General features: G+C 44.6%; 1 protein-coding gene across 1 annotated transcript in view; it reads right to left on the bottom strand.

The window, feature by feature from the left end:
• LOC119457398 (ATP-dependent RNA helicase SUV3 homolog, mitochondrial) overlaps window positions 1–17414 on the bottom strand; it is a 52025-nt gene extending 34611 nt beyond the window's left edge. The window contains exons 1-7 of the mRNA XM_037718977.2: window positions 16985–17414; window positions 16743–16820; window positions 16529–16636; window positions 16340–16454; window positions 13655–13823; window positions 12479–12590; window positions 4790–4959 (exon numbers count right to left, since the gene is read on the bottom strand). Coding sequence (XP_037574905.1) covers window positions 4790–4959; window positions 12479–12590; window positions 13655–13823; window positions 16340–16454; window positions 16529–16636; window positions 16743–16820; window positions 16985–17279 — 1047 coding nt within the window. The 5' untranslated portion in view covers window positions 17280–17414. The remainder of the gene's footprint in view (window positions 1–4789; window positions 4960–12478; window positions 12591–13654; window positions 13824–16339; window positions 16455–16528; window positions 16637–16742; window positions 16821–16984) is intronic.
• Window positions 17415–17969: the final 555 nt, after the last annotated feature.

Genomic DNA, 17969 nt, shown 5'->3' with positions numbered 1-17969 from the left:
GTGATCAAGAGCGATCAGCAGCGTCAACTTCTATGTAAGGCCCAAGTGCGATGAGATCCTATTGCATCCCACGCGCTGTATGCTTTGGGTGCGAGTGAAAGCGTGTGAGGATGAGCCGAGAAGGATGGTGGCTTGATAAGCGTCGTCTTCCCGCATGAGCAATGGGAAAGGGGGGAGGTGAGTGAGCTTGTGGTAACGCGATCAAGTGCATGTGAGAGGGGTTTGGTTGGTGCGTGACTTTTGTTTTTGTAGCGCTGAGTGTATAAACAGCCCACGTGCCCAGTTTTAGAGGTAATCTGCCACTTGTGCAAGGAGCGGGCATGCTGAGATGGTGTGGCACTATGTGCGATGTCTTCCCACGCGTTTAGTACTAGAGGTTGCGTAATCTCGAGTTTTGGAGACGTGTTGAAGTGAGAGGCAGACGAACCATTCGCTCATCGCTGCTGGCGCTTTTCATGACAGCATTGTCCCACGGTAGGCGACACTATCAGCCACAGGGGTGGAGTGGACGTGAAAGCGTTGCTGGCTTTGCTTAATCTGTACCACTGATGTGAAGATATTGTCAACACCACATGAAACAGTATCAAACTCAAGGAGTCTTTTTCACATTCAAATTTGCTCTTTTCGGTTTCCCGATAATTCATAAAATTTTGCAGCCCCTTCCATGTAAGATAAATCGATTGTCAACTTTTTATTTGCACAAAAGGTCTAATTTCAACAATGAAATTTCGATATAGCGAAGCGAATTGCCGATTTTATCGACTTCATTATACCGAGGTCAAACTGTATAATGAAGTCTCAGATGCAACGAAGTATAAAATTTGGTTCGTCATGCAGTACTTCAATAGAGTACACGCGAACCTCGTTATAACCAAACAGAATATAACAAAATAATGGATATAACAAAGTAAATGAAATTCCCCTGGAAATCCCCATAGAGATCCATGTATTTTAAAAGCTCATTTAAATGCAGTGAAATTGTCCTGCCAACGGATATAAGGAACTAGATTCGTCTCCGAAACCAAACAATACCTGACCGTTGCGCGCTGAGTACATCCCTTTCCGCAGGGTTCAGTACTCGTTTGCAGCAGCAGTTCAAAACTCCCGCGTCCCCGCGTCGAATACGTCGTCAAGCAACACTAGCCTTTCTCACCACCGCATGTAGCTGCGTACCTGCGCACAAGCAGCAGCAGCTCACTATCGCACTTCTCCACTGACCTCTCTCTCTTGCGCGTGCCTGGCTGCACAGCTACGTGTAGCGGTGCGAAAGATTAGTGCATTCACTTCTGAGCGGCAAACCGCGCAGGCAGGCGCAGCTGGGCATGGCCTCCGAGATCTCCCCAATGTAAATTCGGGGGTCACGCGCAAGGCTGCGCAAGTCACGCCACACTGCGCATCTATGCGTGGCAGTGTGAAAGATTAGTGCATTCATTTGTCTCTTTCTCTACGGCGCGCCGCACAGGCAGCCGCAGCTTGGCCTAGCCTCGGAGACCTCTGCGCCGCAATTTGGGGGTCACGCCCAGGCTGTGTATTCACTTCCCCCTCTCTCCCTGCAGCGCGCCGCATGGGCTGGCAGCTGGACATTGCCTCCGAGATCGCACCGGCCTCCGTGTAGCATGGTTCCACGGGCCACAAAGCCATCATCTTATTTCCATGTTTACAATTATGCACCCCATTGGGTATATATTGCAGTAAATTGCAGTAATGGATATAACGAAGTAACGGATATAACACAGTAATTTTGGCTCCCCCTTCAACTTCGTTTTAACGAGGTTTGAGCGTATTCTCCTATAATCACGAAACAGAAAATATGGGATCTGACATGGCATTGGTTATATCTAAGCAAATTTTTGTTTGCACATGCACAAAATATATATTCTGGTAGGAAGAATGGGAAATACAGTCGCTGACTAATTTTTCAGATGGCCGACTTTTCGGACCTGTACGATTCCTGTGGCACTGCCACCTACCCCTAGCACCAATTTATAACGACAATAACTAAAATTTCGGATGCCGCACAGTGTTTCGGGCATGAACCGTGCATGTGATGCCACAAACATGGCAGCCATGAACAAAGTTGCTGCTGTGTCAAACTGGCACGAAACCGCAACTTTGCTTGCCGACTCCCGACGAAGCGGCACTGGTTAGGCCTAGCTGCCTAAGCAGTCAGGCCGGCGGCTGGTGACACTCTGCCTGGTGACACAGCTGCCACCAATACGTCAAGGCACCGCCAATATGAAGCGCACTGCCAAAATGTTCACACTTGTAGACCTTATCGGCAATCAAGAGTGAGATCAGACGCACGGGCTAGACTGACTGCTGTAGTAGCAGAGTACAGTTTCAGGTGCAATCCCCTCCATTTCCGAAAAGTCTGTCGGTGGTGCGCACATTTTGGCCAGCGGCTTGGCTTGGTTGGACAGCAGTAGCCGCAATCGGCAAGCCCCAACGTGCTGATCCCCAACACCAACTGCACGGTTGCACATTTGTAGTGGTGTAGAGCATGTGTATGTCTTTATTGTTGTTCTCATGCCTCATATCGGCACAGTAAGAGGTCGACGGGTTATCAAAATCCACAGGAGATGCTTGGCTGGCCCATCGGAGGCACACCACTTGCATTTCTTTTGCATAGTGGATGCAATTTTGTAGCGATGCCTCTTTCAATGCTATTCCTTTTAGCCCTTCGTCAGTAATCAGAGCGACACTCCGCCGCATTTTCAGTGGGATCAACCAGCCATTAACAGTGGATGAGAAAGAGTGTCATAGAATTAATTAGGCAGAAGGCATCACTACAAAATTGCGGCCCAGAGTGCGATTTTTTTTCCCCGTCAATATCTATGTGGATGCTTATAACAAATACAGTCGAATCTCATTAATTTGAACACGCTTAATTCGAACATACCGCGGACCGAAAATGCTCTCAGCAGCGCGCCAAATTACGCGGCGGCGCCTCCGACCAGCATTGCTCCAACACTGCCATAGAGCAAAAGCTTTGGAGAGGCCCCTTAATGCAGCCGCAGAGGCCCCCCCCCCCCCCCCCCAGTCCGGCAAACACTCGCTTCCCGACAATGGCAGAAAACGAAATTTCAGGGAGCGGGCCCCGGCGCCAGCACGGCGGCGCATGCGCGCGGAGACCGTCGAAGGTGAGGGAGCTGCGAGGGAGTTCGGAGAGAGGTCTAGGGGAGCCACCGCAAATATGCCAAAGAAGAGGCGGAGTTGCTGAGGCCAAATGCACTTCCCTGCCGCCCTCCTCTCTCACATTCCACGGTCTCGGTGCGCACCCGCCATGCCGGCGCCGTCCACTCCCTGAAGTTTCGTTATCTGCCGTTATCGGGAACCGAGTGTTGGCCGGCGTGGGCAGTTGCACTCTTTGTGCGCTTGCGCGGCGCGATATTTCACGATTCGTACCATTCGTGCATCGCGCTATGGTGCTCGAATACGTCAAAAAAAATTTGTCGCACTTTCACCCGAAAGACGAAGCAGCAATTGCGATAGCAAATTAGTAGAGAGCTATACGGAGTAACGATAGTAGTTTTATCAGCTGTATAAACTTGGACATGCAGCAGCACCAGCAACACGCAGAACTGTTGTCGACACCATCGGCGTTCTGCCCGCATTCGCACTGAACGCGCGCGGCGTTTTTATGTAAATACGTATTTGGTGCCGCAGCTAAACGTCGCCTCCCCTCCCTCCCTCCCGTCCCCCCCACAGCCTTTCGCGCGACGGAAAAAGTTGCGTTTGCTTTCTATATGTGGAAAGGAGGAAAGAGACGCTTAATTCTTCAGGGAGCACGGCGCAGAACGTGCGTTTGCTCTCCGACGTGCGTTCGCTCCCCATGAAAGCGCGCGTCCTTCGCGCCCTTTCACTCATACATACAGTGTCCGGAGCGCGGCGACGATTTCATCGCCGTTGACGTCATACGGAACCTCATGGCGACAGCGACGACGACGGAAGAAATCTGCTTTGGAGTGTCCATATAATTGCTATCGCAATAATACGTCCTTCCTTTAATTCAAGCTTCTTTTAATTCGAACAAATTTTCGGGCCCCTTCGAGTTCGAATTATCGAGATTCAACTGTATAGGATATAAGGAAGCTATTTTCGTGTCCAATGAAACTTCGTTATGAGGTCGACTGTATACAGAACTGCTACTGTGCCAGTTAATGACCTTTGCTAAAAGATACAAAAGGCAGACACAAAAACACCTTTCTATTGCATGTACAACTGAGATAGGTGTAGTCTTTGTCTCAATTGTTAATGAATGTTGGCTGCTCCAGTTCGCGGCCCTCGTCCTCGTATGAAAAGCATCAACAATCCTATGCCTCACTAACCCTCTCTCTTGTGACAAACAGTCACATCCTCAAAATCTGGCTTGCAGCAACGTCTTTGCAGCTGCACTGGCAAGAGTAGCCATGATAGGCCCAGAAAGGCATTTTCATACTCTTTGTCGTGTGTAATGCATTTGTAATTTTAAAAATAAACTCAGTTTAAAGTCTGCGCTTATTTGTTCCCTTTCTCTGTGTCCTATCTTTTGTACAGTTTGTAGCAATAAACATTTATTGAGACTTTGAAAAGTTTAAGTTGTTCATCTTCACTGAAACCACCATTTTCGTCCTCATTATCATTAGTTCTCTCTCTTCCCCTTTTTACTCCCATTGTCCTTTTCCAATATTGAATAGCTGGCCAAAACTTCATTTCAGGCAAGCCTCTCAGCATTTCCAACATAATAAAATGCCTCTCTCTGTACCGAGTTGGGAACATGCACCAAGGCGTGCCCAGCCACAGCGGTTACCTCCAAGTCTTCTCCGAGCGAGGCCAGCAGGTTGCGCACAAGCCCTATAGCAGCTGCTTCACCACACAGGTGAAGCTCCTTGGCTGCTAGCCCCAGGAGAGCACGAGTCCAGGCCCATCCTCGCTGGGGGTCACGCATCATCTGGATCTCGTCAATCACAGCCACATCATCTGCAAGAAACCAGCGTGCATACCCATTTTCAAAGCTTTCTTCAGCTCATAGTGGCTCTGTCAGAGCTGCAGTGCTGCAAAACACTTTTAAATTTGCTGCCTGCTCTGTGTGTGAAGGGACACAGTCGCTGCTTCATGTAAGGTTCTTTTCCATCAATTCCATTCTTTTCTCGTTGTGTAACATGCCAGGTCGCCAATCCTGGCATGAACGGCAGCACTGCAGTGCACGAGCCAATGAAAACGTGCAAAATTAATCAAAAAGGTATCAATATAAAATCTGCCCCTTGTAGAGCACAGAGACTTTTAGCCTGTCTGTAAACGTCTTACAGTTATGGAATACTCATACACCAGAGCACCTGGCAGCAGCAGTGCTAGTAATGATATCAAGTGATGTTTTGCTCAACTATAAGTGACATACTTATCATATTGCATGAGAATCGTTACATAAGAATGCTGATCTCATATGAAATAATTGCATGATATGTGTAAATAACAAATTGTAATAAATAGCAACAGCATAGCATAAGATTCTGGTATAAACATTGGTATACAATAAAAGCCTGAATGAAACGAACATGGATATAACAAGTCACCGAAGTAAATATAAATTTTGGTTAGTCATTCTTTATTTCAACAGAGTGTTCTCCTGCAACAATGAAACCAAAAATGCAGAATCCGACTTGGTATCAGTCATAGCGAAGGAAATTTTTGTTTGCACATGACTCAAAATGTGCATTTCGGCAGCAAAACTGGCAAATACAGTTGCTGGCCTACTTTTCAGACACCTGATTTTTCTAACATTCCTGCAGTATCCTCACCTACCCCTAGAAGCAATACATCATCATCATCATGATGATGAGCTATAAACAGACTTATGTTTTAAATTGCCATCCTCAGATTCACCGGGGCCTTCTCTCACTTTTCCTCACATCGTCATTATACGTCATCATCGTCCTATTTTATGTCCACTGCAGGACGAAGGCCTCTCCCTGCGATCTCTAATTACCCCTGTCTTGCGCTAGCTGATTCCAACTTGGGCCTGCGAATTTCCTAATTTCATCACCCCACCCAGTTTTCTGCCGTCCTTGACTACGCTTCCCATCTCTTGGCACCCATTCTGTAACTCTAATGGTCCACCGGTTATCTACCCTACGCATTACATGGCCTGCCCAGCTCCATTTCTTTCTCTTAATGTCCGCTAGAGTATCGGCTATCCCCATTTGCTCTCCGATCCACACCACTCTCTTCCCGTCTCCTAACGTTAGGCCTAACATCTTTCGTTCGATTGCTCTTTCTGCGGTCCTTAAGTTGTTTTCGAGCTTCTTTGTTAACCTCCAAGTTTCTGCCCCATATGTTAGCACCAGTAGAATGCAATGATTGTACACTTTTCTTTTCAACGACAGTGGTAAGCTCCCAGTCAGGATTTGGCAATGCCTGCCGTATGCACTCCTACCTAATTTTATTCTTCTGTAAATTTCCTTATCATGATCAGGGTCCCCTGTGAGTAATTGACCTAGATAAACATACTCATTTATAGACTCTAGAGGCTGACTGGCGATCGTGAATTCTCGTTCCCTTGCCAGGCTATTGAACATTACCTTTGCTTTCTGCATATTAATCTTCAACCCCACTCTTACACTAAGCAATATACTGTATAGTGGCAACCAAATTTTTAATGCTGCACGGTGTGTGGCTCAATTTCTTGGACATGATCTGCATACAAGCGACGCTGCAAACAGTGTGGCTGTGAACAAAGTTGCCACCACATTGAGTTGGCACCAAACCGTGACTTTGGTTGCCAACTCTCGATGAAGCAGCAGTGGTTAGGACTAGCCAAGGTCTACCCACCTCTCTGTGTGGTTGTGGCCAAAATTCCCCAGTGGGAAGCCGAGTGGCTGGCGACAAGCCATTGCGGGAAGCTTCCCGACAATATGTTTGTACCCATAGACCTCATCAGCGATTGAGCGCGAGATCACATGCAAGGGCAAAAGTGACAGCCGTAGTAGCAGAGTTCAGGTCTGCATGCAGTCCCCTACATGTCCAAAAAATCGGTTGGCAACTGCACTCAGCTGGAGCAACTTGAAACAACCCACTGGCAAATGCATGTCTGTGTTTTGGGCCAGTGGCTTGGCTTGATTTTGATTGGACCACAGCCAGCAAGCCAACATGCCAATCCTGTGTGATCACACTAATCACATGGTTCTGTATTAGCAACGTTACAAAGTGTATATAATTTATTGTTATTCCCGTGCTACATATCAAAATCCCCAGAAGGCCCTTTGCTGGCCCATCAAAAGCATCATGCTTGCATTTTTTTTGCACAGACCTAACTGCATTCTTTTTTTTTTTTTTTCCCGATATCAGCGTGTATTTTTATAACGAATACTGGATATAACAAAGCCATTTTCGTGGCGTTAGTGATCTCATTGTAACAACGTTCGACTGTATTAATGCACTAAGAACAGCTTGAGATACTAGTTACAGAAAGTTCCTCCTTACCAAATGAAAAGAAGAAATAGCAGTTAATCATTCTTTCTACCAATGCCTTTGCATCAGTAACTAAGTAGAACATGGTTAACACAACTGGCGTTCTAGGTGCTTTAGCTGAATTCAGTGTCACAAGGTGCCATCACCAGTGCTGTTGCTCGACTTTGTATCAAGCTAGAAAAAAGTTAGGCATGCAGATATGAACACAAAAAGAGGGAAACAGACAACACAAGCACAAGTCTATATGCCTAACTTTTTTCAAGAATTGTAAGAGGGAATAACAAATGCAGATATATTCTGACGTAGACTAGTCCCCTTGTGTAGATGACTGAACAGCCATTCTTTGTTCGACTACTAATGATCGCTTCGAGTCTCCACCTTCTTGTGAAGCTCATTCTTATGTTGTCTGATTTTTTAAATTCTAGTTACAACCTGCCTGTACACATATTAACATTTACAACGTAACAATTCCGGAGACAAATTTTAGAATGACAGAAAGTTGAGCTAGTTGGTATAGATTCATGTCAGAAGTGTCTGACAGTAAGTATCACAAAGTACGTTTTCCTTTATGGTATGTTGCAATGTTGCATAATGTTTACATTGTCATTTTTGTTGTCACCCTTCTACAGTATTGCCCACTGGGAGATACAGGCATAAGTGAATCACTTTATCACAAGGGGTTCCGAGAAATGTGCTCATGTACTGAGCATTCTGACACGTGGCGACTGCGATGTGTATGCCATATCCAGAGTAACTTGCGTCCGTGTAATAGACGTCCGGCTTGCCTTTGAAACTCCTTCGCAATGCTCGCACCCGAGCCTCTCGTCTTCCCCCGTGGTACTTCGGCCTCATATTTTTGGGGATTGGTGCTACGCATATACGTGCCCGAATTTCCCTATCGAGAAGTGATGTATCGTCTGCGCTATAAAACGGACGAGGTGCATACCCCAGTCTGTTTAGAACAGTTCTCACTTGTTTGGTTTTGCCTAACCTCTCTCTCTGAGACAGGAAAACGGCCGCTGCGTGCTCTTCGAAGGTGTTGTACACCCCTAGCTTCTCCATTCGTTCCGTGCTGGTGCTCTGAGGGAGCCCAAGGGCAGCCTTATATGCTCGTCGTATTATTATGTCCAACTTTTTAATCTCTTGTGCGGTGGTGTTTAAGTACGGGATGCTATACGTGACTCGACTGATGACAAAAGCGTGCACTAGTCTAATTGTCTCGTCCTCCGAAAAGCCTTCTCTAATGCGCGTGACCCTGTGGATCATTTTCACCACATTCATCACCGTGCCCTTTAGCAACCGTATCGCATGCTCCGCGTTGGCTTTCGGTTGAATCCATATCCTCAGAATTTTTAAGGTTTGCACTTCGCGGACTTCCTGTCCGTTCAGAGTGAGTTCTATACTCGGCCGGTTTGCCCGCCTGGAATATCTTGCACGCACCCGAACGAACTCTGACTTTTCGGGGGCGCATGCCATTCCCGCCTCCCTTGCGAAAAGCTCTACCTGGTCGATTGCCCACTGCAAAAGGTCCTGTCTTTCACCGTAGGATCCTCGAGTCACCCATATGGTGATATCATCCGCGTATATAGCACCTTCCTAATCTCGCTTCCCTTTCCAACTCTGTTGCAGTTAAACCTGGATATAACGAAATTGACAAATTCCCGAAAACTTTGTTATAAAGAGGATTTCGTTATATGCACGTTCGGCACAAAAATTAGAAAAAGAAACGCTTACCCTATTTACTCGATTCTATCGCGACCTCGATTGTAACGCGCACCCGTTTTCCGTTTTCATCGAAGCACTCATCCTTGGAATGTCACACCAGGTACTGGATGCATGGACACGTGTTGTTTCGCACAAGCACGAGGCGTCGGAAACCAAGAGCGAGCGACACAATGGCGTTGTAGCGTCGTATAGTGTCACCTAGTGTCAGGTTAGTGAAGTGAAGCGCAGAGACTTGCGCTTCACTGCATGAAGTGAAGCGCAAACTTGCGGCAACATCAACTGGAAAAGGAGAGTGCCCGCTTGGCGGGCTAGGCCAGCTGCAGCAAGCGGCGGGATCAGGTTTGAATGAAGGGAAGGGGAAAGGTCACGTCCGCGGTGACAAGGTCACCAGGTTGCGGGATGCAGGCCTGCCTCGCAGTCACCGTGAATTCAAGCGCGCCAAGCGCGACGCCGCCGCTTCGCATTCCGTCGCGGCGGAGAAGGTGCTTCCGGTTGCTGCTTGCGCAAAAATGACAAAATTTGGGGCGAAATCTCCAGGTTGTCGACTGGGAAAATTCCTTATTTCGAGGGAGTCTCCCGCTACCACTTCGTTATGTAGAGGTTTTAAATACATGTGCTTCTATGGAGTAACGACGGGGAATAGAAAAACTTCGCTATATCCCGGAATTCATTATATGGAGGTTCATTATAAGGAGGTTTAACTTTAGGTTCTTTTCAAAAATAAGATTTCGGCACTAATAGGAAAACACGTGCCTTTGATAACGATTACTAACGATAAAACGAATCCATGGTTCAACAAGTCTCTGCGCAGACTCAGAAACAAAAAGAAGCGGCTCTATAGGTCAGCGAAAAATTCATGATCACAGTCTTCTTGGGATACGTATGAGGAATGCCTAAAAACATATTGCCACGAAATTGCAACTGCCAAAAATAAATACTATTCCCAGGACTTACCATCACTCCTTAAATCTAATCCGAAGAAGTTCTGGAAAGTAATAAGCCCTGATTACGACGATAACTTCATTTCCTTGCATGATGAAAATAACACTCCTTTTGCCGACACTGATTGTCCATATGTTTTTAACTCATTCTTTTCATCTGTCTTTACTAGTGAAAACGACCATCTTCCCGAAATTCTCGAACGAGATTACTCATACATGGCACCCATCGATATCACAATTGAAGGCATTTCTAAAATCATACAAAATCTGAAAATGTCTTCGTTTTCTGGTATTGACGATATAAATTCTAAAATTTTAAAGAACACTATATCTGCCTCTAGTAAAATCCTATTCCACATTTTTCGGCAGTCACTAAATACAGGATTGTTGCCTACTGACTGGAAGATAGCGAAAGTAGTGCCAGTCCATAAAAGTGGGAATAAAGATTCACCTGGGAATTATCGCCCCATTTCCTTAACATGCATCTCTTGTAAGATGCTTGAGCATATCTTAGCTTCTAACATTTACACTCATTTAGAATCTAACAAATTCTTCTTTTCTAACCAGCATGGGTTTCGAAAGGGTCTTTCTTGTGAGACTCAACTTTTCAAATTTACTACCGACTTGCATTCTAACATGAATAGTAATCTACAGACAGACTACATATTCCTTGACTTTGCAAAGGCCTTCGATCGTGTTGCTCACTGCCGCTTGATTTTAAAACTATCATCGCTAAAACTAGATTCGCTTACGCTAACATGGCTCCGTAACTTCCTAACGAACCGGCAGCAATTTACTATCGCAAACAATTACTCTTCATCACTTTGTTACGTTTCCTCTGGTGTTCCGCTAGGAAGTGTTCTCGGCCCCTTACTTTTCCTCATCTACATTAATGACCTGCCGGACAATTTATCATCTTGTATGCGCATATTCGCTGATGACAGCATTATTTACCGTCCCATCCGCAGCAGTACTGATCATCTTGCCCTTCAACATGACCTAGAGCGTATTGGTGAGTGGTGCAATACCTGGCAGATGACATTAAACGTTTCCAAGTGCAAACTAATCACTTTTAGTCGAAAACATCATAACTTTAGTGGCCTATACAAAATTGATAACAGCATTGTGGAACGCGCTCAGCATTATAAGTACCTAGGCATAAACCTAACTCCTAATCTTTCCTGGTCCACACATATCACTTCTATCTGTGCTAACGCATCAAAATCATTAGGTTTTCTACGCCGTAATTTATACAATTCTCCTTCCGATGTACGTAAACTCGCGTATCTTGCTTTAATCCGTCCGCAACTAGAGTTCGCCCCCTCCATTTGGTCACCGCACCAAAAATACCTAATTAACAAGTTAGAATCTATCCAGAACAGAGCCAGTCGATTCATTACGCGTAATTACAGCTACCCATCTAGCATAACACAGATTAAACAAGGCCTTGCACTCAAGCCACTAAAAATTCGTCGTGACATTTCCCTTTTATCACTTTTCCACAAACGCATCCACACCAGCATGATGCCATCTGTTCACCTTAATCTAGCTCATCGAACTTCACGCCGACTAAATAACAACTTTAGCTTATCACGCATGTACGGTGAAACCGACGCTTTCAACATTTCGGCCCTTCCACGAGCGATTCGTTTGTGGAATGACCTACCAGATGATCTCCCATCAGAGCGGGATCACGCAAAGTTCTTAAACAACCTAAAAAAATATTTATGCACCGAAATTTGATGTATGGCGTTTTTGCGTTCACCCGTGCCTACAATGCTGTTACCGGTATGCTTTTTTTTTTCTTTTTTTATTTGCTTTTATAGTTTTGGCGATGCTTTTTTCAACTGTTTTTATTTTATCGTCTATGTACAGTTATTTGCGTAATACTTTTTCGGCAGTTATCATATCTTGTTAAACTGTTGGTGTTTAAATAGTGGCTTTATATTATCTTTTGTGTAATGCCTTCAGACACTACACTTTGCTGTTTTAGTATATTTTGCGTTTCTCTGTTCGTGTGTTCACTTACATCTGTAATAATCAATATTTCACCTATGTGTATTTCTCTATTCTGTACATGCTGTATTGCCCCCCTTACACAATGTCCCACGAGGGCGCTGTAAGGTACTCATAAATAAATAAAGGAAGAGTGCAGAAACAGGACAGCAAGAAAAAACAGACAACTTTTTGCCTTTCTGAGCACTGTTTGCCTCAAGAATGGAATACCAACTCACCCACAAAACTATTTTTCCAAAGTGGTTAGCCACACTACAGAGTGTCAATGATCACCAGCTGCCAAAACAGTGCTGCTGCAAAGCTTCTGAGATGTCCCCAAAAATGAAGCATTCACTGCTATATCTACTCACAAGGGTTATGAACAGCAGCCATTTCAACTGTACATGCCACATGGAGGGCTGGCTGGCCATCGGGCAACACGCACCTCCGCTCCTCGCCCGTCACTAGGTCACACGGTGTGCCCTGAAACAGAGGTGAACAAGATGCTGTGTCCTGTCCTCTGTGTGTTCCTGAACAGGTTTTCTCAGGCAGAGTAGCTTCAAAGTTAAACACTAAAGCTGAGCTATAATTGTTATTTACATTCCTGCAATACCGAAGCAGCCACTCATACCATGGAAGGTCTGGCAAGCCAGAGAAGACACAAAAATTAAATAAGGATGTCAACATTGCCCTAAAGTTCCCACACAAGAGTACCATTATGTCATCAATTGACACAGTCTTCTCAGGTGTAGTTGTTTATTGACAAAGAAGGACTACATTGCATTTAAAAGGAACCAATGACTCAACCTATAAAGTTTTGAAAACATTTCCTTTTCCAGAGCGGCCCGTATTGAAGGATACAAATTCACTGCATCACACTGATGTACCAGCGATAAGGCTTTGGCACAAAATTCAAGAAAGGGAAGCTGGACCTCCATTTCCCCCCCACTAGTAATCAACCTTCTACATCGAATGACTGATAATATAGTTTTCAAAGAATACATTAACAGTATAAATTGATTTAGTGTTGCTCTTTAGTGTCCCTTTATAAGCTGTCAGCCCTTCCAAATAGAGTAACATGATTTGAATCTCGGACAACAGTGACACTATTAATGGAGTAGGGTGTAGCCAAAAGAAATGGCAATTTTCACAAACAAACAAGGTCAGCTTCCAAATAAAAAAGAGCAATGCTGTTTTGCACAGAGAAAGCCTTTTACAAATTGAAAAAAATTCTTGCCATAAGTTTGGTAAATTTTGCTCATTTCTTTTGTTGCAGATGAAATGCAACAATTACCTCTCACGTGTCACTGTTCCTAATTCAGTGCTCCATAATAAAGACTATGATCCCTTTGTTTACGACAATAATCAGATGATTTCTGCAGAAGCAGCAACACACAACCTAAGCCTTCCTTACTATAGCCACACAAATATGGTACTAAAAAAAAGGAATCTTGAAACCATTACAGTATGCCATATAATTCTTGCAGGTAACTGGTGCCATATGATAAAAGATGTGCTGGTCACAGTAGGGATCTTTAATAACCTACCTTCTCGTTAGTCTTCTGGAAAACCTCTACAGCCAACATTTTTAACGGTCCACAGTAAAGGCCAGTGCTTGCATTATGAAAACCCGCAAGTGCAGCATGCGTCTTCCCGCTGTTGGTGGGTCCAGCATGAAAGATCACTTTCCTCTGGATAGCACGTGCCTCAGGGTACCTGCCAAGTAGAATGGTTTCCAAACCACTGTGAGTCACTCACAAATACTAACCAAACATAAACAGCCCCTATTACAAACCTAAGCTTTGTCCCCCTATGCTAAAATATACAATCTTAATCGAAGGTTCCCAGGACACTTCAAGCTTCACCAGAGCAGAAGCAGAGTGATGCAGTGATTGTTCATACTTTTTTCTTGCGCTATGTACGAAAGGACGGGGACAGGAAAACATGGCCAAATGAACGGTGCGCACCATTCATTTGTCCGTGTTTTCCTGTCCTCGTATTTTTGTACATAGTGCAAGAAGAAAGTATGAACAGCCACCAACTAGCTCCTTTCATCACCCTTTTGATGTAGTGATGCAACAGCACTCTAAAGTGATGGAGGGTTCCAAGAAGGAACTTTCCCCTTGCTGCCTAGCTTTCAAACAATGTGCATCCAGAGCACACCTGGGGACATATTCTTGGACAGTCACTTTCGGTGATATCACTTTCAGTGAGCACTTATTGACTGATTGAGCACTAGTTCACGCTAAATGGATAGTATAGCCAAAAGTGATCTGAGAATACGTCCCCTGGAGTGAGCCTTTGCCCCCCAATGCACAGTAGCCAAAAAACTTTTGAAAAGATCATCATCATCGGCTTATGTTCAATACAGGATGAAGGGCTCTCCGAGCGATTACTTTTGTCTTGCAACATCTGACTCCATCCTGAGCCTCTAATCTCTATCACACCACCTGAGCTGCTCCCAATTGTATTTCCCTTCTTGGCATCTCCAATCAGTTATTCTAATAGACTACCAGTTACCTGTCCTACACACTACATCCTGTGCCCAACTCCACTTCTCTCCAAAAAATGGTACATGGCATACATGCCTGTGTAGCTACAATGTGTAGCCATTGCAAAAGACCTGCTACAACCCCGGACAAGGTTTAATTGCAGGTCTAGTGGACCTGCTGTAGTGGCTCTGTTATGCTAAAGTAGTCTGCTGCTAAAAATTTTTTAAAATGAAATTATGGGGTTTTACGTGCCAAAACCACGATCTGATTATGAGGCACGCCATAGTGGGGGACTCCGGAAATTTGTACCGCCTGGGGTTCTTTAACGTGCACCTAAATCTAAGTACACAGGTGTTTTCGCATTTCGCCCCCATCGAAATGCGGCCGCCGTGGCGAGGATTCGATCCTGCGATCTCGTGCTCAGCAGCCCAACACCATAGCCACTGAGCAACCACGGCGGGTATAGTCTGCTGCTGAGCCCACGATAGCAGGTTTGAATCTTAACAACAGAAGCCACGTTACGGCAAAGCAAAATGCAAGAATGCCTATGTGCCAGAACTTCGGTGCACAATGACCTCAAGTGTTGACAACCAGTTCAGCTCTTTGGGTAATTAAATACCATTAATCCACATGGGTCAGATGACACTATCTCTTTTTAGCTACAGACAAAGCGAAAGTGTCCTGGCTATAGATAATCCAGCTTTTTAAAGCTGCATATAAATGGCTCGAGGTATGTTTCTTTCCCTCCTTTTAATGGCTTCCATAATTTTGCAACATACCAGTTCTAACATAATAAAACCAAATGGATGAAAAAAAAGGCCAGACAGTGTCCAACATGTCTAACAAAAACACGTTGACATGTCACCATCATTCCTTTAGATGACAACGCTGAGCATACAGTTGCCAGAAAGGCTGTTGAACACTCCAAAATATTTGCATAGTTTCGTATTTAAAATAAACCAAATAGTTCATTTTCGAATATGAATAGTTAGTGTATAATATACTATTCATATTCTAAACTTCGAATATTCACCCACGCCTAGTTTTTATATATCACAGTGTGCCAGTGTGCAAGCGGATATATTATGTAATTAGAGTTGTTGGCAATCCGGTTTCCAAGCTTACTCTTGCTTTTTCTCAATCCCAGAGATATTTAATAAGGCACTACAATTCCTACAGAAATCACTGGAGCAGAAATGGTGAATTAGGCAAGGCCGAAAGATCAAAATTGCAACATCTTTGTAAACAGAGCAACCCTTTAAATGAAACAAAAGCCCAAGACTTGCTTCGTTTTGTGTTTAGTCAACGCAAATCAGCCATGGTTCGGTGAAATTCATTATGTCACACTTCTATGTAAAATCAACTAAGCATAAAATTTAAAATGAACTAACGCAGGAGTCCTTGGGTAAGTGCAGTGTCATGAAGTCATTTGCAACCTGTGCTCACTTTTACTTGGCAATTTTTCTTTCCTTTTGGCACTTTTGTCGAAACTTATGAGCTCTGACATTGGCACAGGGGTTCCAGCATTATGTGCTCACGCAGGAGTAGAAGATTAGGTCACTGGTGGTTTAGTGATGGCCGCTCATTGGTGCTTGTAGTAAGGTGTGTTCATTTATGAAGTGGCACCATAGAGGAGAAACATTTACAAAAGCTGAAATTCCTTGTCCCTTAAAGTTACAACAGACACGAGCCATAGTAGGTGCAATCATATGTATCTAACCCCAAAGAAATAGAATTCACCAGTTTCCAGGATGCCTCAAGTCACTGATCTTCTGCAGCTCCTCCATGCATTCCAAATGTGGGAAGATCTGTCTCGCATGTTGGAGAAAGTAAGGAACAAGGTCGTCCAGGTGCCCTGCGTATATGCACGCAGTCAAGTCAAATATGCAGGAAGAACAACCACTGACCAAACAGTGTCACGGTACGTACTGCCGCCTTGAAGAAGGTCGCTGAAAATTATATGCAAATCTGCGGGAAGCTGTTCCGACTCCATGCAGTACCGTCGAAAACTGACGAAGGCTTGATGAAACAAACGAGCTGCAAGGTGAAAAAGAAAAAAAAAAAAAATGCATATATTCGTGTGGTGCCACTGACACGCTATCATTCAACGCTGCGCGTAATATAACGAAAGAGTGCACCTCACCATCTAGACCATTCTCCTCGCTCCATTTTATAACCTCCGGGCGTTTACTAAATTGATTTAGCAGCTTAAGAAGATCCTCTGAAAAGTCAGCAAGGAAAGTTGGCAAATAACAATCGAGACTCAAAAACGATAGTACAATGAAACCATTAATCATGATTACCAGTGTTTGGGTAGAGGTAATTTAAGTTAGCGAGTAGCAACGTACATAAACTCTACAATACCTAGTCAAAAAGCGCGCTTACCTTTTTTGAGTTTGGTAGTTAGTTCTTCACCTACATTGATATCATCCGGGTTGTTGGACACTTTTACCGGAACTGGCATGAACAGCGACGATACACTGCCTTTAGTGCTTTTCTGCCGAGCGTCTCTCAGCAAGCGAATGTACTGAAATCGTCTTGATAAAGACCAAAGGCTGCCGCATACAGTTTCAGTTGCCGCAGCGCGCAGGTGAATGTGCCTTGAGGTGCCGCTCGCTGTCCGACTCATACAACGACACGCGCACGCAGAGCTCTGAAGAGGCAATTTCAACAAACGCATTTTGCTTCCCTATAAATCAGTTATAAATTACATGTTATACAGGATCCAGTTTGATTTAAATATAACACGGGGCTAAAAACATCGCGATAACCTTTCGGCGAGTAGCCCGCAACGTGACCACGGCAGCGACCATACTTGACCCGGAACCGGAAAGCAACGCAATGAGTTTACGAAGATTTACCGTTAACTCGAAAGATGGCAGCAACATCGTTTCGTCGGTTCCTCCGTGGTCGGTTTTTGTTTTTTCGTTCATGGTTTTGTAAGGTTTTGTTGATTTCGTCCTACAATGGCGTGTTTTAGGTTCCTGCAATGGTTCTCTGCTCCTCAAGCAAGTAAAAACGACGCCTTCGACATTTGCTTTCCTACAGGGGGAACCATCGATGGGGCGTGGATTTGGACACTGCCTATTTCCCTTAAAAGCTTTTTAAAAGGACTTTACGCTTACCATGGCTGCTTTGTTTACTCCAATTTAGCAGCGAGGACGGATTTTATGGTGCGAATAGTTCAGTATAGCACTTGGCACTCTTTTGATTTTCCAAGAACAAGAAGCGAGCTCTCTGCAATTAAAGCAAAGCATGACCTTCGATGATGGTCTCATTATCTGCTGGGGATTGCAATGTGGACACCATGGGGCACAGGCGACAAAATGTCATTTCTTTAATACGACTAGCATTGTTTGGGGACTTGACA

This window comes from Dermacentor silvarum, chromosome 1 (assembly GCF_013339745.2).
Source record: "Dermacentor silvarum isolate Dsil-2018 chromosome 1, BIME_Dsil_1.4, whole genome shotgun sequence".
NCBI lineage: Eukaryota > Metazoa > Arthropoda > Arachnida > Ixodida > Ixodidae > Dermacentor > Dermacentor silvarum.
This window is presented reverse-complemented; position numbering and strand designations above follow the sequence as displayed.